The sequence below is a fragment of the Carlito syrichta genome, unplaced genomic scaffold (assembly GCF_000164805.1).
Source record: "Carlito syrichta isolate Samal-C Ts95f unplaced genomic scaffold, Tarsius_syrichta-2.0.1 Scaffold308136, whole genome shotgun sequence".
NCBI lineage: Eukaryota > Metazoa > Chordata > Mammalia > Primates > Tarsiidae > Carlito > Carlito syrichta.
This window is the reverse complement of record NW_007252232.1, coordinates 584,947-612,248: the sequence shown is the minus strand read 5'-3', so window position 1 is coordinate 612,248 and position 27,302 is coordinate 584,947. Positions and strand designations below refer to the sequence as shown.

The 27,302-nt window shown below is 35.8% G+C and overlaps 1 protein-coding gene and 1 pseudogene across 2 annotated transcripts; one reads left to right on the top strand and one right to left on the bottom strand.

Moving 5' to 3' along the window:
* Positions 1-946: 946 nt before the first annotated feature.
* UBA3 (ubiquitin like modifier activating enzyme 3) lies at positions 947-27,296 on the bottom strand. Its single transcript, XM_008065032.1, has 17 exons — positions 27,138-27,296; positions 25,139-25,259; positions 23,733-23,813; positions 19,007-19,089; positions 16,064-16,144; positions 12,530-12,573; positions 11,904-11,968; positions 11,126-11,281; positions 9,088-9,190; positions 8,836-8,949; positions 5,004-5,057; positions 4,233-4,269; positions 4,066-4,147; positions 3,622-3,722; positions 3,442-3,505; positions 3,288-3,342; positions 947-1,743 (listed from the first exon to the last, which is right to left on the bottom strand). The coding sequence occupies exons 1-17, from the start codon at positions 27,212-27,214 to the stop codon at positions 1,655-1,657; spliced, it is 1,407 nt and encodes a 468-aa protein (XP_008063223.1). The 5' UTR covers positions 27,215-27,296; the 3' UTR covers positions 947-1,654.
* Positions 9,903-10,564, top strand: LOC103267437 (annotated as a pseudogene). Its single transcript, XR_002482367.1, has one exon. The product of XR_002482367.1 is annotated as a 60S ribosomal protein L14 pseudogene (transcript).
* Positions 27,297-27,302: the final 6 nt, after the last annotated feature.

The window sequence follows — 27,302 nt, the reverse complement described above, 5'->3', positions numbered from 1 at the left end:
TCAGCATATTACCCCAATGCAAGGAGCTATGCCATAAAGAAATTATTTTTCTCTTAAAAATTCAGATTGAAACCCTTAAGAAGTTATGATCACCTATTTAGATAAAATCAATCTAAATATAAAAATTAGCATATTAAAACTAACAATTTGGTCATTTACACAAGTAGCACTAAGTAACTCAAGTGCTTTCAAACAGATTAGCAAAGTAGTCTGTGGAAGAGATCTGGGGCAGATTAGGGTTGGAATTGGCTGAACAATTAGGATTCCAAAACTTCTAGTTGTACAGTTTTGGTTAAATTAACTAAACCTTCTAAAACTATGTATTCAGCTCTCAGATGCAGATATTGTCATCTTGTCACAAGGATACTTGGAGAATTAATACAGCACTTGTGTGGAGGTGCTGAATGTTAATTCCTTCACTTTCAAAAATTTAGGCTGAAACTGTCACTTTTTAGGTAAAGTATATAAATTTATCCCATATGATTTTATAATGAAACTTAAATTATTTGCCAATATGTAGCTAAAAATAATAATGAATGAAAATTTAATGCAGTTACATGGAAGTAACCAAAGATTTTGAAAACTGCCATCTAAGTCAAAAAGAAAGAATGAGAACACATACTACACACATTCTCATATTAAGATATTAGAACTCAGTTTACTACTTGTGCTTAATTTTGTTTCAAGTCTTAGTCATTTAGAAAAAATAAATGCATTTTAAAAGACCTTAATATAAAAATATAGTTATTCCATTTCATTACATTATTATGTTACGGCAAGTTAAATTAAACTAGTAGTACTTTACTGTGGAAATCACATTAGCACAAGTATTAATTCAGGTGCAATAAAAATTTGGCATAATTCTACATATTTAAAAAGTATTCCTATATTATTATAGAACTACTTATTACCTTTACTATACCTTTAAAAATTTCAGTGGAAAAAGTAGACAGTATATGATTTTATTAATAAATAGTGCAAAAGCATCAGTAATAACTGTTTAAACATTAAATTTTTAAACAGCCATGTCTTGGCTTTAATATTGTGCATATTGGCCTCTATGGCACTGCAAGTAAACACATGAAAATATTTTCCATTTTCATGCACAGGTATTCAGCTATAACACCATTTACAAATTATTATGGACACGATAGACTCTGCAATAATTAATATTCATTTGGACAGCCACAATTAGATGAGTATTAAATCGAGAAACAGCCTAAATTCAATATACTTCAGATATCAGATGGTGATATTTAATGTTATTTAAAACTTAGTTACTTATTTTCTTTAAAAGGACATCTTTTATATATGTGGATGCTCAAATGAAAGCTGAGGAATGCATTCTTTGACCATAATAACAAAATTCATACACAAAGGGTGTTTGCTTCTTCCTCTAAAAGAAGCAATACATTTGATCTTAATCTCTCTCTCCAGACTTCACTTCCCATATCATTAACGAAAATGCTTGTTAAGCACCAACACCCAAATTCTTCTTAGGGAAGAATTTAAAGTTAAAAAAAGAGTGGTTCAGTATATTTTAAAAGTCAAATTCCAGCAACACTAATGCTAAAAATGACATCAATTAAACATCTTAGCATCCATGAAGTAGATTATTTCCATGAGTTTTCCATCATGTGCAGATTTATTTTCTTTACGAAGTAAAATGAAGTTTGAATAATACAGTCTGTGGTGTGGTGACATCAGCAACTGCCAGTTCTTGTCCATCAACAAGCCCCAATTCTAAAATAGAAAAAATGCATTTAATCCAACCAAAAAAATTTCAACAAAAAGAATAATAGTACATACATCCACAATATAGAGAGTAATTATGAACTAGATAAACATCAAAATCTAATCTCCTTTAGTCAAGATTATATTTGATTTCTTAGATATTTTTAATCCTTTGTACTCGGAGACATCTCGTGGGTCACCTACCAGCAACTCAACTGCACTTTCTCAAGAAATAGTGAAAGCCGGGCTCAGTGGCTCAGCCTGTAATCCCATGCTTTGGGAGGCTGAGGTGAGTGGACTGCCTGAGCCCGCGGGTTCGAGACCCGCCCAGGCAACTTGGCGAGACCTCATCTCTACAATAAATCAAAAATTAGCTGGGCATGGTAGCACGCGCCTGTAGTTCCAGCTACTGGGTGACAACCCCCCCAAACCCCCTCCCCAAAAACAACCAAAAAACAAACAAAAAAGAAATAGTGAAAAACAAATCACTTCATATTAAAAAATATAGTGTTGGACCTAATTATTTTATTGTAATGATATTCAGCTTATAATTGAATTTTGCACATTGAGGAACTTATTTATGACCAAAAAAATCAACATTTCTCTATCTGATATTTTTCTAAAGTGTGGTAATGTGAAACAATCACCAACATGCATTGCAGGTTTACTGATACATGCTGTCCAATAGTAATTTGTTTGACATCTTCCACCTGGTATTTTTCTATTCAAACAGACAATGCAGTCTTGTTTTATTCCTTCCACATTAATATGTAATTTATTGTCCAGTCTGTGCACCACCGTGAAAGCACTTCACACATTCACTTTCCAAGTAACACCAGCTGAAATTTTTTTACATATATCTCAGTATATATTCCATCTCTTTATTTGCTTTTTTATTTTTTTTTGTACCATTTGAATAAAAAACTTCAAGGAAACATACATTTTTGAAAAATTTATACTGGCATAAGGTTGTCCTGTATAATCATGAGTATTTCTTTATGTTCCCTGAGAGGGGACATCTGAGTGGTTTCCTAGATTTAGAGGGGACAACTATGAATGCAAAGGGTTAAATACTACACTAAAAGAGCAATTAATTATACTATTATTTCTAAATATCTAATTATGATTTGGTCATATATAAAGACATTAAGAAGCTGGGCACAGTGGCTCATGCCCATAATCTCAGCACTTTGGAAGGAGAAGGCAAGAGGACTGCTTGGGGCCACAGGTTCAAGACCAGCTTGGGTAACTTGGCAAGACCTCATCTCTACAGTAAATTAAAAAATCAGCTGGGCGTGGTGGCATGTGACTGTAGTTCCAGCTACTTGGAAGGCTGAGGCAGCAGGATCACCTGAGCCCAGCAGGTTGAGACCACCGTAGCCGTGAGCATGCTACTGCACTCTAGCCTGGGCAACAGGCTGAAACTCCAACTCAAAAACTAAAAATAGAAATAAAAATAAAAAATAAAGGCATTAAGAGAAAATCTAGAAGAAGTATTTATTAATTTTACCACAAAAAACAAAACTAGTAGTAAATACATTTACTTAAAATACCTTTCAATGTTTTGGAGAGATTTGGTCTTGTTCGTTCTTCAATAGAAGTTACTGACTAAAAAAATAAAATTATTCTACTGTCAGGCACATTAAAGTGAAATTAAGATGTTAATAAAATTTTCTCAAAAAAAAATGAAAAATGCACACTTATCACCTGTAAGTAAAGTGTTCTATTTCTTCCCTCTAATGTGGCTGTGATGGCTGGAGATTTCATTTGCCTAAATGTAATCATGAGAAAGAAGTATCAAATATCATTTTTTAAAAAATTCTTGTTTTTAAAGTCTTAAATCACAAAAACGATTTTTTTTACAACAGAATTCACTAGAACACTTACAAAGAAGCACTATTGGTTAGATAATCCAAAACCTCCTGCAGTTTAGCTGATGGAGGAAACTCAATATTCTGAGGAAGCTGGCTACAAGCTGGGCAGTTTTCCTACATACATGAAACATAAATTACAACAGCATTTGCACCAATATTAGTCTCTTTATGAACAATAAAATAAAAATCAAGTTGTTTTATACTCATACATATTTTCTGTGAAAAATTTTTTGCACCTTAAAACCTGCTTTTTATAATTGAACATTTCTTCTAAATTACTTTGCTATACAGTTATTTATTTTAGGCTATACAACAAAAGATATATAATAAGTAGGCGAGTAGGCAGTTAGAAAACAAAATATGTGGTAATTTTTTTCAAATTTCTAGCCAATAATTAATATTTAAAAATCAAAGCATGCATGATCAAAAATGCTTTCATCCGTTTAAAACTACTAACCTTTTTCTCTGCTTCAAATGTGTATGTGTACAGCCCATCTACATCATTGAATACCAAGTAATTATTAAGGGGAATGTATGCACTGTAATGAAAAAATGTTCATCTTTATATAATAGAACCAGGTAAAAACACAGATATACATACATATTAAAAATGAAATCCATTACCTTGTGGCTATTTTAAAAACCTCAGTGGCACACACAGCTGAAGAAGGGAGAAAATAAAGGGACTTTAACTCAGTGAAAATTAGACACTTTAAAAGTCAGTTATAAATTAGAACAGATAAATTTACAATGGCTATTAATTATAAAATAGATTTTAAATACATATACTCTACTAAAACCTAAGAAAGTAACAAATTTTGTATTTCTTCAGTGTGATTCAAGTAATAGAGTAATATTACATGTTTTTCTTCCTCTTTATCAAATTAATGATCAGCCTGCTATAAATGGTACTAAAATATTCCTTTCCTGCGGAGAACTTTATCTAAGATATGATACAGGATAAAAATATAGAGAGTCTAATAGCTGGTTCTTTTTAGACAGCTTAACTACACAACACACCCAAGAGGATACTGAATTCTGAGAACACAAGAAGTACAGAAATGTCAGTTTAGACACTGAACCAAAAACCAGGCTAGGTGCAGTGGCTCACACCTGTAATCCTAGAACTTTGGGAGGCAGAGGCAAGATGATATGCCTGAGCGCAGGAACTTGAGACCAGCCTTGGCAACTTGGCAAGTCCTCTCTCTACAATATATCAAAAAATTAGGTGGGCGTGGTGGCATGTGCCTGTAGTTCTGGCCAAGCAGGTCGAGGTTGTGGTGACCATGAGCATTCCACTGCACTCTAGCCTGGGCAATAAAGTGGGATTCTAACTAAAAAAAAAAAAAAAAACAAGAAAAGAAAATAAACTAAGTGGTAACCTTTTTTCCTCACCTGCAATGACTGCATTTGTGGAAGCTACTGCAGGAATGATTCGTTTTACTACCCCTGAAAAAATATATTAAAATATGATTATTTCTTTTTAAAAAATAGTTATCTTAAATTAGAAAGTATGATTATTAAACACCATTTTCTGAAACCTGATTTTTCAGGCTTTAAAGTCAGAAAATAAACTTAAGTTAACCATAAAACAATCCTCTTTCACATTCCCATCATTTTGTAGTAATACATTATGAAGAATAAGAGTTACCCAATTATTCCTATAATAGTTTCAGCCATTGCAGTTCACAAAATTCACAACAACAAAAAAACTGCCCTTTGTAAATCTTTCTTTTACTCTACAACCTGGGCTACACAAAATATTAAACATAGTTCTCCGTCTTAACCCCACAATTTTCACATCAGTGTTCACATATTAGAAATAAATGAAGCCCATCTTAAACCATTTTTCTAAAGTATAAGACAAATATTTTCATAACTTTATTTGAATTGTCCATTTCAAAAGACAAAAACTTCTGGGAAAAAAAAGTAGTTATATTGTCTCAGAGTGTGAGGACGCACTGCAAGATGGGTTTCCAAGATTCTAGGTAGGCAAGTTTCAAAAACTTAAGAAAAATAAGCAAGTATCTAAGAAGACATGAAAGAAAGACAATATAGTTACTTTTTTCCTGAAGTTTTTGTATTTTAAAATGGATAATTCAAATAAAAAGACTTTTAAAGAGTTGACTCTGACCATGTAATTTGTACAGCTTTAGGAAATGGGAAATTTAAAAAGTGATAAGCCTGATGATGGTTAAACTGGAATCTCTCCGGTGAATCATATATAGCAAGATATTACTGAAAGAAAGAACTGGTAGTCACCAACAGCGAAGTGTATGAGAAGAGACTACCCAATAAGAGCACAGCCAAAACATCAAGATTCCCTCTTTCTCCTCCCCTGCCATGTCCTGGCCAAAAAAAGCTGGAGTGGGCAGAAAGGAGACTTTCTGTTATACTGAGAGCAAGGAAAATAATCATAGAATAGATAGAACCACTGCTTGTGCTTTAACTTTCAATTTTCCTTCTGTACTCTCAGCAGAAAGTACAGAAGAGAGGCTAAAAAAGTACACACCAAGTCTGGGTAAAGGTATGGAGGATGAATGAGACTACTCATTAAAATGAGCTTACAGTTTCTGACCAGAACAAACTGAATTCATCTGTTCATGTACACTACATGCCAGACACTGTTCCAGGTATTATGCATGGTAGCAGTGAAATATCTGCTTTATAGAATTTTCATTTTGATGGGAGACATAACTCCCAAGAAAATGTATCAGAAAATGTTAGATATTGAACAGTTCTATGAAGAAAATAATATGAGGTATGTGTTAAGAGTGACAATGATGAGGGCAGTCCATTAGATGAATGGTCAGGGATGGCCTCCTTGGGGAACTGATAATTTGAGCTGAAACTTAAACCAAGAGAAAGACCCAGCCATGCAATGTATGGAAGAAAAAGCACATCTGTAAACGGCAGTGGCAGTGGTCCTAAAGCAAGGATGTGACAGTTTAAGTGTGAAATATTCTTTGCATTGGAAAATGAGGCAACCATTAATTAATTTTGAGCAATTACAAACAAATTAAAATAGTGAATGGCTCAGAAGTCATTTTAGGTTGAATGATAAGGAAAACTAGTTAAGCAGATACCTGAAGGATAGGAGCTAGCCTTGAAGGATCCAAGGAAAGGGCATTCTAGACAATAGGGACTGGGGAGTATTCAAGTTCTAAGGTACAAATTAGTTTAATGAATTCAAGGAACACAAAGCCAGCCAGTATAGGGAGAGTGCAGGGGGCAACAAAAGGTGAGTATAAACGGAATTTTCAAATGACATTACTAGAACATCAGTAAATGCAATAAAGTAATCATAGGGGAAAAATGGCAGATTTTCAAAGAGATGGCAAGGCTCTTTCCAGTGAATGTGGCAATGATCATGGGCAAAATTCTAGAAAGGATGAATTATAACTAGACTGGAAGTATTGATCACTACTTTTTTAAAAATTCTTAATTGTGTTTATTTATTTTATTTTTTAGACACTGGGTCTCACTCTGTTGCCCAGGCTGTAGTACAATAGATCACTGCAACCTCAAACTCCTGGGCTCAAATGATCCTCCTGCCATAGCCTCCCAAAGTGCTGGGATTACAGGCATGATCCACTGTGCCTGGCCTATGATTAAGGATAAATGTTCACTGAGACAAGTCATGTTGGACTAGCCTCATTTAGTTACTGTAACTAGCTTGGCAGCACAGGGAAATGTGGAAGACTATATATCTAGGCTTCAACAGAGCAGCTGGAAAGGTTTTTCATGACATCCTTGTGAACAAGATAAAGAAATATAAAGTACTCAAGAAGTTCTGATTAACAGGACAAAATAAACCTAGAAGGGCCTGGGCAAAGGTATATTCTCATACTGGTCTCAGACAGTCCAATCTTGTTAAAAATGTTAATCAAAGCCGGGCTCGGTGGTTCAGCCTGTAATCCTGCACCTTTGGGAGGCTGAGTTGAGTGGATTGCCTGAGCCCGCGGATTTGAGACCCGCCTGGGCAACAAGACCTCATCTCTACAATAAATCAAAAAATCAGCCGGGCGTGGTAGCGCATGCCTGTAATTCTGGCTACTTGGAAGGCTGAGGCAGAAGGATAGCCGGAGCCCAGCAGGTCGAGGCTGCGGTGGCCAGGAGCGGCCACTGCACTCCAGTCTGGGCGACAGAGTGAGACTCCAACTCAAAAAAAAAAAATGTTAATCATTTGGAAAATAAATAAAGATATAATGATTATCAAAAGAACAGGTAAAATAAAGCTAGAAAGACTAGATAAGATGGCTGAATATATATATTCTATATATATCTATACATTTTGAGAGAGACAAAAAGAGAGAGAGAGAGAGAGAAGCAGCAGGTTGAATTTTAAGAGTAAATTTCTAAGAACCTATAGTTGGATTAAAAAAAACAAACAAAAACCAAAAAACACTCCCCAAACTTCCAAGTCTGTAAAAGGTAGATGCAGTTTAGCAATTGCATATGTGGACAAAATTTCCAGCTTTCTTGGATGGTAACATCAAAGAATCAAAAGTAGAACATCAGTGTAAATAACAAACAAACAAATGACAGCCAAAAACAACAAAACTGCTCTCCTTGAAGACAGCATCAACCATCACAAATCAATTTATCTGAAATAACACCAGTCCTAGAATGCTGTATTCAGGCCTAGACAGTTAAAAATATAGATAAACAGAATATGGTTAGAGAAAACCAACATGACAAGAACCTAAAGCTATACAACATATCAAAGGGCTAAAAGAAGCTAAGGAGGTTTACGGCAGTGATACAAATTTGGAAAGGATGTGATCTCTGTCCTCAATATGTTGAAGGCTATTACTTAAAAGGGAATTAGATTACATATGGTACTAGGACAATATTCAAACCAAACTAAAGATGAAGTTTTCTGCTCAATATACAGAATAATTGTCTAACAGTCTTGTCCAAATGTCCCCAAGAGGTGACCAATTTCTCTTCAGTGAAAGATTTGGTGGACAGTTTGACTTGGATGACTTACAGTTTCTTCCAATCCTAAGTATAAAAGATTCAATGATTTGATTAAATTCCTCCTAGTATGGATTGTGAACTTGGTTCACTCTTACTTTGAGACATCTGAAAGCTATTATTTTCACAGGACCTTTACTGAACCTCAAATGGTAGTCTAAACTCAATTATCAGTTAATCACCAAGAAGCATCCTTAGCCCTAAAAAAAATCATTCCAAAGTCATAATTCATAATTCACTAACTTACCTTGAGTAAGTCTGTATGTAACACCCCTAATATTGTACTGTGATGCTCTCTCTAGGGATTTTTGGAAAATCCATTGAATATGTTCAGGATCATCTCCATCTAATGGAACCCCTTCTGTTTCAAAAAAAAAAAAAAAGGAAGACTGAAATATGTACTCACAAAGCAATTTGTTTTTAATGAAATTATCCAAAGGAATAATACAGAAAAAAATATATCTTATGTAATTCTAGATTATTAAAATAAGTTTATTACCTCCAAAAGGTTGCTCCTTAGGCCACTGCAACATCCTTACATATTCAATACAGTGTTCTGGTAGCCTGGGCATAGATGCAATGGTGCACATGGGAAAATTAACCTAAAACCACAGTTTGTCTTTTTTTAGTGAATTTTAAATACTATTTTAAAATGCAACTTCCTGTAATGAAGTAGTTTGTAACAGATTCATATAATTCATCTCAGTCCTCCACTTATATTAGCAAAACATACCATTAATAATGCTTCTAAAATAGAAAGCATCTGAGTCACATCACTTAGGTTGATCTACCTATAATGTCCTACATTTACAAGGAATATGAATTTAAGCTTTTTAGACCATGAGAAAAAAAGTTCTTAAATACAAATACCTTATTAAATTTACCTATTAGTTAAATATGAAGTATAAAACAAACCAAAAGTAAATTCAGAGTTAAATGGGTTCCAAATGAATACTCCTAACATTGTTTAAATGTATAATTCAAAATTTCTGTTGCCCTTTAAAATGGGAATGTAAATTAAATATCTCCATCCATGCAAAGATCATTCTCATCCCTTGTATCTTTATTTCCCTGAAATAATTAAAGGTGAAAACGAAGTAGATTATAGCTCTTTGCCAACATACATCTTTGTAATTCCATTTAATGCCTACTCCTAAAATTATAAATTAATACTGGCCGGGTGTGGTGGCTCATGCCTGTAATCTCAGTATTTTGGGAGGCCAAGGTGAGAGGACTGTCTGAGCCCAGGGGTTCAAGACCAGCCTGGGCAACTTGGCGAGACTTCATCTCTACAATAAACCAAAAATTCTTCTCACCAAACACCGCCAACATGGTGTTCAGGTGCTTTGTGGAGGTTGGCCGAGTGGCCTACATCTCCTTTGGACCTCATGCCGGAAAGCTGGTAGTGGCTGTAGATGTTATTCATCAGAACAGGGCTTTGGTTGATGCACCTTGCACTCAGGTGGGGAGACAGGCCATGCCTTTCAAATGCATGCAGCTCACTGACTTCATCCTCAAGCTCCCACACAGTACCCACCAGAAGTATGTGCAACAAGTCTGGCAGAAGGCTGATATCAATACAAAATGGGCAGCCACAAGATGGGCCAAGAAGATTGAAGCCAGAGAAAGGAAAGCCAAGATGACAGATTTTGATCATTTTAAAGTCATGAAGGCTAAGAAAATGAGGAACAGGATAATCAAGAAAGAAGTTAAGAAGCTTCAAAAGGCAGCTCTCCTGAAAGCTTCTCCCAATAAAGCACTTGCTATTAAGGGTGCTGCTGCAGCCGCTGCTGCTGCTGATAAAGTGCCAACAAAAAAAGGCGACCACCGCTGCAGGCAAGAAGATTCCAGCCCAGAAAGTTCCTGACCCAAAAGCCACAGGCCAGAAGGCAGTGCCTCCTTCAAAAGCTTAGAAGGGTTCAAAGTCTCCAGCCCAGAAAGTACCTGCTCCAAAGGCATCTGGCAGAAAGGCATAAGAGGCTATCATAAAAACAGATGAAAGTTCTTTTTGACATGTTGGAAAAAAAAAATTAAAAGGGTGTGGTGGTGCACGCCTGTAGTTTCAGTTATTTGGAAGGCTGAGGTGAAAGGATTGCCTGAGCCCAGTAGGTCGAGGCTGCAGTGGCCTTGAGGGTACCACTGCACTTCAGCCTGGGAGACAGTGTGACTCCAGCTCAAAACAAAAAAGAAGAAAGCAAAAAAAGAAATTAATACAAATAAAATATAAAAACACAATAGTATCAGAACTATAATATTCAGTTCATATCTTTCCTCAAATATGCAGAATTTCATATCTTATTATCTTTCCTCTTAACATAATTTTAGAAACATGGTTACTAGTAATTAAAAATCCTAAATATGTTAGCAGACAGCTGATGCTCTCATTGTTGTCCTGCCTATTGTGACCTTCACAACGTATCTTTCCTTTAATAAATCTATCTTTTAAAAAAAAATCCTAAATATTGACCAGACTTAATAATTCAACCCTAATTCCACGTCAAGATACTAAAAAAGAAATGTCAGTGCTTTCTGATTACCTGTGGTGGATAAAGTTCCAGTGTGCATTCAATACAAGCAGTCATTCCAGGCAGAATCACCCGGGCATTGCCTTTAAAACCTTCTGTCCCCCCATCTATCAAAGGGACAATAGAGCTTGGATCCAACACACCATCTTCATAATTCAGAAGAGATATCTGGGAAAATAATTTGAAGAATTTAAAAAGAGAAGGGTTGATAAGAATTCAAAAAATAGGAACATGCTTTCCTTTTTTTTTTTTTTGAGTTGGAGTCTCACTCTGTCACCCAGGCTGGAGTGCAGTGGCACACTCACAGCTACCCCAGCATCAACCTGCTAGGCTCCGGTGATCTTCCGCCTCAGCCTTCCAAGTAGCCAGAACTACATGCACATACTACCACACCTGGCTAATTTTTTATTTTATTGTAGAGACGAGTTCTTGCCGAGTTGCCCAGGCTGGTCTCAAACCCACAGGGTCAGGCAATCCACTTGCTTCGGCCTCCTAAAGTGCTGGGATTACAGGCTGAGCCACTGAGCCTGGCCTGGAACATGCTTTCATGTAATTTTATGAATTAGTTATGCTATTAAGTACTAAAGTATCAAATCAAGGGATTATAATAACATCAATTTCTGTCCTCACCTGAAAACCAATGACTGACAATAAACAGTAAAATACATCTACTTAATTCAAAATTAAACAAACTCTGATTTTTCCAAAATATGATATCACTTCTAACTTTTGGCATGTCAAGAGCAGCAGTAAGAACTTCAGACAACCGTAACAACATTAAAGTCTTTACCAGCATGCCATTTATCCATCTTCTGGCTATGATAGAGTCCAGTCCACATACAATAATATGAAATTCTACAAGAAAAAAAAAATGCAAGTTTAGTTTTTAAAAATGTAGTTGCATGATGTTTCAATGCAGGTTCTTAAATTGCAGCAAATGTACCACTGTGGTGCAGGATGTTGATAGCAGAGAAGGTTGTACATTTATGGGAACAGGGAACTCTATTATAACTCAGTATTTAAAAATTTTTCTGTTCAATTTTGCTGTGAACCTAAAACTACTCTAAAAAATAAAGTTTACTAATTTAAAAATAAACAACTGCACAAAATAATTCACAGTTTCTAAGAAACAAACAAAACACAAGTGCTTTTTATTATAATCCCACACAGGTACTTAGAGCTCCTAATCCCTGAGTAATACTTCTTATTCATGTCAGCATTAGAAAAGTGCAGCTAGTAGTGTCAACTAAAACAGTGGTACTCTTTTCAGTCATCAACAACCTTACTGAAAAGCCAACAGTAAAAGAGGAAAGCAAGTGAAGAACTAGCTTTTAAATAGCTAGCAATCTTCAAATAGGTAGCAACTAAGAAATTTTAAGAATTTGGGGAGAATTTCTTTCCAAGTGAGTAACTTACGTCGATAGAAAGTGTCATTAAAATCTTGAATCTTGTTGAAATGTCTGAATACAAGTAAAGAAATTTAAGTGGCTGTTTTTAATTTCTAAATTGAATTTAACAATGCCATAAGGAACAAATTCTGTGTGTATACTTAAAACAAGAAATAAGTAAACAATGTTTAAATCAGTGGAATTTTAGGAATCTGACTACATGAACACAACCTTACTTTCTGACAAAAACTTTCTGCCATTCCTCCTGCAACTACTTAGTTTTTCTCATTCTTGAACCCCTGTATCACTATATTTATGTCTGTTAGGAGGTATACTTTCCACATCACTAGCTTTTATGTAAAACGATAAGCCCCAGGAAAGCAGAATATGTTTGTCCTCAACCACCAGCACCAAGAAAAGACACGATAAATGTTTTAGAGAAGGAAAGAAGTACATTATATTTCCTACATGACTTGTTACTGCAGACTGGGCATGGTAGCTCAAGTCTGTAATCTCAGCACTTTTGGGAGGCCGAGGCGAGAGGACTGCCTGAGTCTAGCACTTCAAGACCAGCCTGGGCAGCTTGGTAAGACCTAATCTCTACAAAAAATTAAAAAATTAGCTGGGTGTGGTGGCTCAGTTTGCCAGACCTAAATAACAGGGATAGACAAATTATGCATACTGCCTCCTCTTCTTCCTTTTTCCCTACAGGGGTCTATATATGTTTTTGCTTTGAAATAATACAGATTCACAGGAAGTTACAAAGACAGCACAGATAGGTACCCTGTACCTTTCACAGTTGCATCCATCTAACTATATAACACAGTATCAAAATCATGTATTCGACATTGGTACAATGTATATGTGTAGTTGTGTCATTTAAACGTGTTGATTTGAGTAATCATCACCCCAATCAAGATCCATACTTTTCTATCACAACAAAGATCTCCCTCTGGCTACATCTTTACAGTCACTCCAATCCCCACCTCCACACCTAATCCCTACCAACAATTAATCTGTGTTCCATCTTTGTAATTCTGCATTCCAAGAATGTTATAAGAACAGAATCATACAGTATATGACTTTTTGAGACTGGCATTTTGCATTCAGCAAATTGCCCTTAAAATACATCCAAATCGTTACATCTTTCATGAGTTATTCCCTTTTATTGCTGTGTAGTATTCCACAGTATGAATAGACCAGTTTAACAATTCACCTACTGAGGGAAATTTTGGTTGTTTCCCGTTTTGGTCTACTACAAATAAAACTGCTATGAACACTGGTGTACAGGATTTTTATAGGGTCTTAAGTATTCACTTCTCTGAGATAAATGTCCAGAAGTGAAATTACTAGGTTGAATGGGAAATGTTATGCTTAGCATTTTAAGAAATGGCCAAACTATCTTCCAGAGAGATATACCATTTTACATTCTCATCAGTGTATGAGGGATCCAGTTTTTCCATATCTTCATCAGCATTTAATATTGTCATTATTTTTTTTTTTAGTCTAACAGGTATATGAGAGGAGAGTACCTCACTGTTTAGTAAAATATCTCTTCATATCTTTTGTCCATTTTCTCACTGAATTTTTTTTTTAACCACTGAGTTTTCAGAGTACATTATATATAGAGTCCTTTGTCAGCTACTTTAAAAGTATTTTCTCCAGTCTATAGTTTATCTTTACATCCCCTTAACAGGGTCTTTCACAGAGTATGTCTTTAATTTTGATAAAGTTCAATGTATCAATTTTTTTCTTTTATGGGTCATGCTTTTCTAAAAAATTATTTTATTTTTTAGAGATAAGATCTCAATATGTTGCCCAGGCTGGAGTGCAGGGGATATTCAGAGACCTCAGCATAGCTCAGCTCACTGCAGTCAACTCCTGGGCTCAAGCAAGCCTTCCAACTCAGCCTCCTGAGAAACTGGGACTACAGCCACATGCCCCCCCACCCCCCTAGAGCTCTTATGTCTCAAGCTTTTGATATCAGGCCCTAAATCCCAAACATCTTCTATGTTATATTCTAAAGTTTTATAGTTTTACATTTTATACTTATACCTATAATCCATTTTGATTTTTAAGTTTATGATAAGATTAATCTTTTGCCTATGGATATCCAATTGCTCCAGCACAATTTAAAGAGATATATTTCTTCCATTGAACTGTTTTTGCACCTTTGTCAAAAATGAACTGACCATACTTGCACGGGACTATTTCTGGCTTCCCTATTTTCTTCTAATTATCTATGTATCCTCTTAAGACTGACAGTCTGACAATACCATACTGTCTTGACTACTATAGCTATATAGTAAGTCTAGAAATTGGATTGTGATTCCTCTCACCTCATTTTTTTTTTTGAGCATACTTTTGACTTGCTATATCAATTTGAAAATATGCTCATCTATATTAACAATTTTGCTGGGATTTTAGTAGAAGCTGTGGTACACATGTATACAAATTGGAGAGAAGTGACATCTTGACTACTATATTGAATCTTCCAATCTTTGAAGATGAGCTCTCTCTCCATTTATTTAGATCTTTTCTTATTTCTTTCATCAGCATTTTGTAGTTTTCACTACACATCTCATATTCATCTTGTTAGATCTACACTTAAGTATTTCTCTTTTTTTAAGCACTTGTAAATAGCTTTTTTTTTCCTTGAGTTGGAGTCTCACTCTGTTGTCCAGGAGTGCAGTGGCATGATCACCACATGGCAGCCTCAATCTACTGGGCTTAGGTGATCCTTCCACCTCAGCCTTCCCAGTAGCTGGGGCTTCAGGGACTACCATCCCCGACTAATTTTTTGATTTATTGTAAAGAGGTCTCATCATGTTGCCCACGCTGGTCTCAAACTCCTGGGCTCAGGCAATCCTCTCACCTCAACCTCCCAAAGTGTTGGGATTACAGGCATGAGCCACTCACTGTGCCTGGTCAACACTGCATTTTAAATTTTAGTGTTCACGAATTCACTACTGGCATATAGAAATACAACTGATTTTTTATGTTGGTTTTGTATTTCTTCAATGGAATTTCCTACATTGAAATTCCATATCCTAATTTTCAAAAAAATACGAAAAGTTCTCCAGATCTAAATTCAAAGAGTATAAATACTCCTTTTTAAAAACATAATTCTTATAAAAAGTGAATTTACTCTAATACATCTTCCATTCCGCTAATAATGTGCTGTCTACTCTGTCTGCTACTCTAAGGAAACAAAGATTAAGTGGATCCAGCCTAGGAACTTTACAGTCTAGTAAAGGAAATATGCAACTGATACCGAAATTAAAGGCAATAATGCAAAATAAAGTAGATGGTGGTATAGGCCATCTAAGTTTAATTTAAAAATTAGGGCAAAGAAATATTTATATAGTCATAAGAAAAAGACTGGGAAAATATAAAACAAAAATGTTATCAGCAGTTATCTCAGTAAAAAGGCTATTGCTGCTGATTTTTTCCCTTCTTGTTTATCTGTATTCTGTTAAACATCTCATGTCTTTTATGACTAAAAACAAAAAACAAAAGCTTTGCTAAACTGAGTGATTTTTTTTTTTGGTCAAAAGGATACGGAACTACATTGCAATTAGGAACTCTGTCATTTAGAAATTCTGCAGCAACTTCAGCCTTAGGTCTTCCAACATCTTTAGGCCTACAGGAAAAAATATATTTAAATTATAATTCATATTATAAATCTAGATGATCTACATAATTTACTTTCAAACATTAAAAAACCCACAGTGAGTTTACTTATAAGACATTTAGCATTTTCATTTCAATTACAATATCTGATGAATTATTAGTCACCCTTAAATGTCAACCCTTACTGATGGTCCAAGTTAACATGACAAGTCTAATTAAGTATTCTTGAGTGAAAATCTGAACAGTGGTTTTTTTCCCCCAGGTAAAGCATAATGATGGCATGTTTCCCAGCCACTTCCCTCTGTGGCATTTCTCATTGCAAAAAATTATCCCAGACCCTTCCAAGTTTCCGCCCCAAACCCTAGAACCTCAAGGGGCTAGTGACTATGCAAATCTTGGCTGAAATATAAACAAAAATATTCATTCTAGGAATGCAAGAACCTTCATTTATTCTCTCCTCCCTGTGTGGGTCCCTTAAGAAGCTGTAACCTTGTTTTTAAAGAAAAAATAATTCCAAAGGTGTTATCTAAAATTGTAAATGTTACCAATATTTTCAAGAGGCTAAAAAAAAAGGCTCAAAAAGCCATTTCTAGACAATAACCACAGATATACACACAGGAAAGAACAAAAAGTTCCTCTTCCCATCTCAGTATAAGTAATATTTTCTTTCCTAATATTTCCACATTCTCCTCACAGAAATCACCTATACACACACACACACACACACACACACACACAGTAAGAGCTTCATTATTGCCTTATTCAAGGCATATTTTGTTAGACACATGCCTATCATACCCATTAGGCTATTAACATCTGGAAGCAAGTGACCATATTCTTACTCTTTGCCATCCTTTACATCTAGCACAGAGTAAATAATTTAAATGAAAATAACAAATCAAATGTGTTTATTAAAATAAAAAACCCTGGAATTTCAAAGAAAAACACTTTAACAAATCAATTCTTGTTCTAACAAAGTAATGTTCTTTTTTTTGATAAGTGTTTTATTCTCACTTTGTCCTAACTTGCATAGAAAAGGCCTGCTATAAATCAGAGAACTTAATTTCAGTGTTGCATTCAACTACCCTGCACATAGAAAACTCTTTAGGTATGTAAAAAGGATACAGTAGACTTCCAAGTTATGTATTCTATGTGCTTTCATGGTGGATCTCAAACAAAAGAACTCCTAAATGGTTTCTGTGAACTGGTTGCTAATTTACCATTCCAGGATTAGGGGATCACATTGCTCTACCTAAGAATGTGCCTTAAATAAAACAGCCTTTTACACATATCATCCTTGCAGAACATCTTGCCCAAATCACTCAACTTTGAAAATAAGTATTTACCCTGAGGTAGCTTTGAGATTAAATGAGATAATATAGTTTAGAAAGTGCTTAGTACATCATAAACACTCAGTAAATGTTAACTATCATTATTATCTTCAATCATTTTAGCAACAAATTATAGAGTATACCCTGTTATCAATAACCAATCAATTCATTGGTGTCTTTTTCAGAACATTCACACACTGAAAATATGCCAAACTGGAATGGGCCCACAAACCTTTCTATAGAGAAGGGATATTTCAAGGGTTAAAAAATAAACCACCAGGACAGGTGCAGTGGCTCATGCCTGTGATCCCAGTACTTTGGGATGCTGAGGTGGGAGAACTGCTTGAGCCCGGGAGTTCAACACCATCTAGGCAACATAGCAAGATCTCATCCCTATAAAAAAATTTTTTTTAAATAATAAAAATAATTAACCAGGTATGGTGGCATACACCTGTAGTCTCAGCTACTCAGAATGCTGAGGGGGAAGGATCACCTGAGTCCAGGAGATCGAGATTGCAGTGATCTATGATCGTGCCACTATACTATAGCCTGGGCGAAAAGTGATACCCCAATTCAAATTATATTAAAATAAAATAAAGCTTAAAAGTTAAGCCTAGAAGTCACATTGCAATAACAACATTTCATTAACTTGACTTAGTTTAATCCATTCTTCAGTGTCTTTAGGATCTTCCACAAAGATAAAGTAGAAGTTTTACACCTATCCAAAAATGTAATATTACCTTTTCTGATCATCCAATTTTATCCTGCATACCCAAGACTATTTGAGTGCTGTCAGTCACAAATGGAAGCTCACTCTAAGAACTAGAGAGAAGAAAAACGTCCCTATCTCTCCATATCTATATTCTTTGACTAACAAATATACACTGTTATCTAAGCCAATCAAGCCCCTAAATACTAAATTCATGAATTAACCTTTCTTTAGGTCTGCATATATGGCCTACTTCCAGTTTTTAAAGTCTTCTCTAATAAACGATTCCATGATGTTTTCTGTATTTCATATATGCTTAAGGTAATTATTCCTTTTTTGTTCCATTTCTATTGTTCCTGGGTTTTCTCTCCTTAACTCTCCATTTCTTTCTCCTTAAAAAAGAAAGCTCAAACTCTATCACAATTTCATTGCTCCACAGTCACCATTCAAATCTTGGCTCACCAATCTATCTTCCTAGGATCTAATGTTCCAGCTACTGTTCTCTTCTGAAATCAAGTAGAGGAAAAGAGTTGTGGTTCTTTCCTTTCTTCAGGGCACAATTACCCCGAGAATATGCCCCAAAATCACGTAAACCTTCAGAAGGATATTTATTTGAAAAAACAAAGACATATATTTGCTTACAAAAGTACAATCACCAGAATGCCCAAAATTTTCTTGCAAAATTTAATTAAAATAGGAGTGGTAGTTGTTCTTTTTAAAATAAAATTAGTATTATCCTCTCAGTAGTTTTTAAATATTATTAAACTGCAGTGTACTCATGTTCAAAGATTATCAGAGTTAAAAAAAAAAAAGCTAAGATATTAAAACTTACCTAAATAAAAACTGCCTATTTAGATTGGAAACATCTATAGTGTCCATGTCTATAACATGAATCTGTCTAAAACCAGACAATGCCTGTGGGAATAAAAACAATCCAATTAAGCAGAAGTTTCCTCACATTTGAAAATTTAAGATTTGTTGTCAATGTATGTCTTAAGTCTATAAAATCTTAGTAATAAATTCTGCATAATTGTATTCAATGGCTAAGAGTTTTGCAAGGTATATAAAGTTCAGGGTTCTCATAAAAGTAAAAGATGTATAACCACTCAATTTTAGGTAGTCTATAACCAAAAGAGAACAACTCAAAATTTCTACAGATTAAAGTTGCTTTATATACATATAAAATTCTATAAACACATTTGTAAAACTTGTTGTTTTGCTGCTGCTGATGGATACTTTAGTTTTACTAGTCTTAATAGTTAACTGTTCTTGCTATTATTTTTTCAGAATATTGTTAAAAGCAATTTCTATAAGCTTTATCTTAGTTTACTTAACAGTAAGCATGCCACAAAACATAAATAGTAACTAGTATAAGACATACATTATAAATAAACACACGTATAATGCACACATAAAAGGAGAATCTCTAAAGTATTGAATCAAAAGGAAGCAATGAAAAATGGTGGAGAAAGGCACAAAAAAAAACCCTGTTGAGTTTCAAAAATAATGTCATGCATTCTAACAGTACAACCATGCTCAAATTTACCAGCAGAAGCAAAAGACTGAAAAAAGATTAAGTCTTAATAACTAATTAAGCATGTCTGGTCTTGATCAATTTACTTAAGTGATCAAATAACTTGACAATAATTTCCCCATTTTTCTGCCTCACTTTATGGTAACAAATGATCAAGAATTGTCCATATTTGAGCTCTCAAGTTCCTCTCTGAGCATTCTCAAGCTCTCACTCCCACTATTCCAACAAAACTGCACTTGTCAAGGTCACCAATAACCCTCCGTGTTGCTAACTCCAACAACCAATTCTCAGGCTATTTAACCTTATCCTTCTGAGAAATCTGGCAAGGTGGACCACCTCCTCTGCCCTAAAACAAATGTGTTTCACTTGGTCACCACACTCATGAGAATTTAACACTTATTTTTAATTGGCTCCAGTTCATACAATTCTCCTCCTACTTTACTAGCCAGAGGTCTCGTGCCTGGTTCTAGTGATCTCAGACAACCTTGTAAGATAACGACAGGCCATCTAACACACACCTCAGAATTAATTTTCAAAACCAAATGCGATCACCCTTGTTCACCACCACCACCAAATCTGTTGTTTTCTCAATCTTCCTCTTTTTACCAACTTCACCATTCCAGTTGTTCATGGCAAAAAACTTGCTGCATCATCCAGGCTTCCCACAGCACCAACCAATCCATTAGTTAATCCCACTGATTTCATCTTCAAAATATATCCATAATCTGACTGCCTCACGCCACCTCTAATGCTACCACTCTGTTGTAAATCACTGTTGTCTCATGTCTAGAGGACTGTAATAATCTTCTATCTAGTCTTTCTGCTTCTTCTCCCTTCTCTGCCTTTAGTCTACCCTCAATGCATTAGCCTCAGTGATCTAGGTTGAAAGTAGGAAAAGAAAAAGAAAAGGTCAATCAAGTCACTCATTGCATAAATCTCTTCAATGACTTCCTGACTCATAAAAGCCAGAGTCCTTACAGGAGCCTCCAAGGTCTTGGAATATTCATGCTAAAGCCCTCCACATCCCATGACATCTCTAATATGCTCTCCAAAATGCTCCCCCTTACCCATTTCTATTTTAGCTATAGCTATAATGGCTTCCTTGCAGTACTTGAACAAACAGGGGTGCTCCTACTTCACAGCTCTTGTACTTGCTGTTCTGACTAGAAGGTTCTTCCTACAAAGATATCTGTATGATTCATTTGCTCATTCTCTGTACTCAAACAGCATCTTTTTGTAAATCCTTTCCCTTCCCACCAGGCTTCCTATCTCCCACTCTTCCTTCCTTCACAGCATTTACTACTATATGACATACTTCCATCAACTAAAATGTGAGCTCCACAAACATTGGTCTGTATTGTTCAATGCTTTATCTTTAGCATCTGAAATGGTGCTTGGCATATGGATGAGGAGGCTCAATAAATATTTGCCCAATCAATAATATTAATATCAGGGGGCGTACAATCAGTAAAAAAATATATATATCTCTTACATGTGTATGTATGGTACCAAAGAGGAAAAATTGAAAGCCATTAGTTTTCTTCTTTTGTGTAAAGAGTTATTATGATGCAATAACTCTAGTTTTTCTAGTTTCCACACTGCTAGAGGATGTCTGATAAGGTACTATCACTTGTGTAAAGAGTTATTATAATTCAGTAAATAAATAACAGGCCACTCCTTAAAGTTGCTTGATGACTAATCCTCAGATTTTATCTTCAATTACTTTACATTTAAAATTAGTATGTATCACATTTGCAAATAATGCTTTCAAAATTTAAAAAGTAAACTTTAGGAAACTTATACATATATAATACTTAATAAAAATCTTTGACCATTCTCCATAAACCCTTCCCTTTTAGAAGTCTTTGGTTCTCATACTGCTAGGGGATGTCTGATAAGGTACTATCACTTTGGCATACCACAGAGTATATCATACATACTATTGATTTAGTGTGAGACTTATCTCCCCAGTGAAACTTGAAATTCACTGACAGCGACCATGATGACTTACAATCCCCACAGAAGGCAGCACAGCACTAAACACCGTGAAGTATATTAAAGGTTTTGCAACCTCATTGAAGTGACATTAGTGTTTCCTAGCAAACTTTTATTTTATTTTCTGAGTTGGAGTCTCACTCTGTCGCCCAGGCTGAAGTGCAATGGAACGTTCACAGCCACCACAGCCTCGACCTGCTGGGCTCAGGCAGTCCTTCTGTCTCAGCCTTCCAAGTAGCTGGAACTACAGACACGTACTACCACACCCAGCTAATTTTTTGATTTATTGTAGAGACCAGGTCTCACCATGTTGCCCAGGCTGGTCTCAAACCCTTGAGCCCAAGCAATTCTCTCACCTTGGCCTCCCAAAGTGCTAGGATTACAGGCTTCAGCCACCGTGCCTGGCCTATTTTTTTTTTTTTTTTTTTAATTTTTGAGTCAGAGTCTCACTTTATACCCCAGGATGGAGTTCAGTGGCATGCTCATGGCCACCTCAGCCTCGACCTGCTGGGCTCATGAGATCCTTCTGCCTCAGACTTTCAAGTGGGTAGAACTACAGGTATGAGCCACCATACTCACCTATTTTTTTTTTTTTTTAAATGTACTGTAGAGACGAGGTCTCACCAAGTTGCCCAGGCTGGCCTTGAATCCCTGGGCTCAGGCAATCCTCTTGCCTTGGCCTCCCAAAGTGCTAGGATTACAGATGAGCCACTGCACCCAGCCTTCCTAGCAAAATTAATGTGACTATGCTTATATTTAGCAATACTTATATTTAAATTTTAACCTCCTTGGTCAACTACTTAGGTCCTCCATCTAGTAATGACCTACTTCACTTTTCAAGGCATCTACGCCAGTATTTCTACTTTTCTACATGGCAATGAGAAGCCTGGCATATAATAACTCTAAATCAATTCTCCTCCTATTCATTTTTGTTAAATAAACAAATACTTTTAAAGCTACCTTGTGGTTATAAAAAGTCAATGAAACCAATTAATTAAATCACAATTATGAATTTCCAAACAATATATGGAAATAACTTCACTAGAAATTCAGCTTTCAGTCAGGCACGGTGGCTCAAGCCTGCAATCCCAGGACTTCGGGAGGCCGAGGTGAGAGGATTGCCTGAGACCAAGGGGTTCAAGACCAGCCTGTGCAACATGGTAAGAGCGCATCTCTACAATAAATCATAAAATTAGACAGGCATGGTGGCACACGCCTGTGGTTCCAGCTAACTGGAAGGCTGAGACGGAAGGATCACCTGAGCCCAGCAGGTCAAGGCTGTGGTGGCCATGAGCGTGCCACTGCACTCATGCCTGGGTGACAGAGTGAGACTCCTACTCAAAAAAAAAAAAAAAAAAAAGATTTAGCTTTCCCAAATCTTATGAGTCCACTACTGCATGGTCATAAAAAATTACTGTCTCATTAGGTCACGTAATAAAGGTCATGTAATGATTTAATGATTCACTAAAAGAATACTTGACTAAGAACTGATGACCTGGATTCTATTCTAGGCACACTACTGTAATCCAGAAAAACTTAAAGAAGTCAGTTAACATCTCTGAACATCAATGTCTCCCTCTATAAAATGGGGCAATGTCCTACCCACCTAGATGAGTTATTTGGTGAAGCAAAAGAAGTAATCACACAGTGAAGTAAATTACAGGTTTTGCAACTTCATTGAAACTATACATTAAAATATGAATTACCAATTTACTTTATTTACTTCACTGAGGTTAAGAAGCACTCTGCAAAGGAAGTACCAAAATTTGTTTAATAAAGAATAGAGAAGAAAATGGAAGAAATTTTATCAATGACTTTACAGTTGAGAACTTTAGAGTTTAAAAAGTCCCAAAGTTATATCATCATTTTAATTAGTGTCTATAATTTGACCTAAAGTCATCTAACAAAGGTTCAAAGAAAAAATTAATCAATCACAATAAAGAAACTTCCTAGCATCAATAGAAAAGCAAGGTTTACTTATTCCACAAAAGAAAAAAATATATATTTTATATATATACATTTATATTACCAGATTTTTCAGGAGCTCACATCCTAAGCCGCCAGCTCCAATGACTAGAACTTTACATGTGTCTAACAAGAACTGGAGAGACTGTAAAGAATGGAAAGCATATTAAAAGTTGGGCAATAACTATAAGGACCAACAATAAAGCAACAAACTTTAAAATACTTTCTGACGTCTCTGTGAAAAATGCAATTAAAGATAAAGAGCAGACTTTGTATTTGGTCAATTAAGTTACATTTATTAATTAGATATAATCAGAAATTCTAAAACCCTAATGATTTCAGAAAGTTTCAATGTTGGTGTTTTTAAATTTACTTTTAGTATATGAAATTAAATGGCTATTTTTAAACAAAAATAATTTTCCCTTTTTTAAAAAAATTGTGTGGAAGGTAATAGAAAGCATCAAATTCAGTTATTTAACTGACTTCCTAAAAGCATAAAAGTTTAAAAAGTTTAAAACAGGATCAAGGTGTTTAAGGGTCTAAAAAAATAAGGTAAGAACAATAACAGCTGCTTTTGAATACAGTGAGTATAACTTAAAAGAAAAGGAAGAAAAATGGATAAAACTCTTAGAAAATTCCTTATCAGCAGAAATATAACTTGAAACAATCATTTAACAAAGTAATTATCTTAAATTATCAGGTAAAAAAATGTCAAAAGCACAGTAAAATATGATGTATTGTCCAAAGAAAGGTAGAATTACTACTGCCAATTCTTCCTAACATTACAGAAGAAAAGTTATTCAGATGAGACACTGTGGGAGACAAACTCAAGAGTTTGCACACTAATTTTTAGAAGTAGTACAATATTTCTATTTCAAAATAATATATCTTTGTAAACACTTTGTAAAGGACACAAAGATTTACTTTTTTTACTTTTTTTCCTACCTGGTAATAAAAAAGTCATATACAATTGAACATTTGCTTTCAGTCAGACACTATCAGTGCAAAATTTGATGCCTCAATACACATGAGGCACTCTCATAATTTTTAACGTGCAATTAATTATATTCAACGCTAAGATGTTCATTCCAGCTAAATTTAAAATTTAAACAAGCACAGCTATATTCCTATAAAAATTAATTTCTCATAGCAGCACTACAAAAGGTGATTGTCTCAGAAATAATTTTAAACTGGAATTTTAAGTATAACTTAGAATTTTAAATAAGGTTATAGTTATTTTTCTCTTGAAAACTTTCAACTTATATTACATGAGATATGTGAAAATGACTCAAATATTAGTCATTCAAATAAAATCAATTGTAAATATTCACTTTAGTATTTCAAGAAAACAGTTTCACAAAATAATTTTATTAGTATTTTCATTATAAAATTAGATTCAAAAGGAAGCATTGTATAATTTTTGAAACATAAAACTATTAGAGCAGTTATTTAAAAATAAACGTTTCTCACTTCAGTGCTCGGTTCGAAATCAGGGTGTGTGAAGGGTCCAGATCGCTCGAGGAACTTCTTTACATGGTTCCAGCGACCTTCCCAGTCTCCAGTGTCCCCACACCCACCATCAACAGCCATTCTGCACAGAACACAGTAAATTCAGCTGCAAAAATCAGTATGAAAAAGTCACACCTACAACTCCTACGGTATCCCCAAATGAAAAGGAAACCATACCAGACCTGCTCGGGTAAAAAGGGAAATATTCAATGTGGTTATGTTTATAACTTTGGAATTTGTTCTTGTCTACTATAGGATTCATGTAAAGTTCAGAACTGCATGTTTCTATTTTTATCTCACCCACTGAATGAAATAAATCAGCCTACATGTTTCTGGGTTCCTACAGTAATCCAAGATCACTTAGGATACTGGAATATTGGTCTATTGGTAAGAAATGGACTGCTCTACATTTGGTATTCACAAAAGGTGCAAACCTCCCTAATCTGTTTCTTCAACATATTTGCATTCGGAAATAGTAGATACAACAGAGAAAAAAAAGCCACACTTTCAGAATTATGATGCTTCAAATTTAACACTACTTATGTGTCCTTTCCAAGTTTGAAGGTTGTGATTTAAAGATTATTTTTGATGAGAGAAATTTACACACACGTTTCTCAGAAAGGAATAGTTAGCAATTTTCAAAAGAATCTCTTAACACGTGAGGCGGTTTTTGTTGCCACTAAACACAAGAAAAGTTTGGGGTTATAATTAAACCAGATACGCATTACTACCAAGAAACCTTTTAGAACACACAATGAATAAGGTGGGACTCCTCCACAAAATGCATGTATTTTCTACTCAGTGCAAGATTCATGTTTGGTTGTAATTACTTTTAATTTTCTAATTTCAAATAACTCCACTTCTACCTTCAAATATATTAGCAATATCCAGTTTTTACAAAATGGGCCAAGAAGTATTGCCTAACAATAAAAACCATAGGTTTTGATGTGAAAGTTGGGTTTGGTTCCACAATTAATAGCATTGTGACCTTAGGCAGATTACTTAACAGTCATAAATCTCATCTGTAGGTAGTTCATAGATACTTCTTAAGGTCATGAAGACAGAGATAATCCACAGAAGACTTAATGCAGTACTTGGCCAATAGTAAGCATTCAAACTTTAACTATCATTTTATGCAAAAGTGGAAGGGAAATAAAAGGCAGGAAAGAATGCGAAATTAAGCTTATCATTCCAGTCCTCTTGCAGCTGACATTAACTTTCTTAGGGAGATACCTAACGAAAGCACTGGCACAGTGGGAACTGGCACAGAAATTACAAACTCACCACACCCACTGTAAGAGTATTTTTTCTCTTCCTACACAAGGAGGGAGGTAAATTATGTGGCGTTGGCCAGGTTAGAAAATACTTGGCTTAAATGTGTCACCAGCACAAACCTAAGCATCTGATAAGAAATGGAGCGTGCAGTCAACAGGGAAAATAAGCTGTTTGGGGTCAACACTCTCCTTAAAGAGTCAATTACTTTGCCAAAATGACTGGAGTGCTTAGTACAGTACCTGAAAAATACAGTTCTCATTAAAAGTTTGCAAGCAGTACTACTGTCTTAGTGTTTGCGAAAGGCCAAAAAACGGCCTGATGTCCGTTTCGTGTGTGTTTCAGGTGGATTCCCTTTTCACAAGGTCACGGTTTTGACAATTTGGAATGGAGGAAGAGAGGGACACAAGGGTCCTTCCGCAAGACCTCTAAGCCAGGCACCATGGCGGGCCCCTGTGAGAGCCGAAGCGGTGCAGCCTGGCCCCAACGCCCGCACTGGGCCGAGACCAGGGGTGGCCCGCCAGGTCCCCGGAGCGGTGGGACTGGGGTCAGGGGATGAGGCCGCGCGGCCTGCGCTCCGGGTGTCCCTCTCCCAGCCCCCCGAGCCCGCTGCGGCTGGTCCCCTAGGCCTGGGGTGGGGGGAGGCGGGGGTCCCCGGAGAGGGCCCCGGCCTCCCGGCGGCACTAACTTCTCAGCCAGCAGCTCCTCTATTCTCCTTCTTTTCTTCTCCCTAAAAGAAAGAGAGAATAAAAGAAGGGTCAACATCACGCTACACACTGGGCGCCGCGAGGGGATGGGGGCGAGGGGACGGGGCGGGGTGTGGGGGGACCCCGGGTGACGGTGGCAACCGCCC

Coding starts and splice junctions, on each gene's coding strand:
- UBA3 (XM_008065032.1), bottom strand. CDS start 27,214: ATGTTGACCCTTCTTTTATTCTCTCTTTCTTTTAGGGAGAAGAAAAGA. Junction 23,814..25,138: donor ATTTCGAACCGAGCACTGAA/GTGAGAAACGTT, acceptor CATTCTTTACAG/TCTCTCCAGTTCTTGTTAGA. Junction 9,191..11,125: donor TGGAACTTTATCCACCACAG/GTAATCAGAAAG, acceptor CTGTGGTTTTAG/GTTAATTTTCCCATGTGCAC.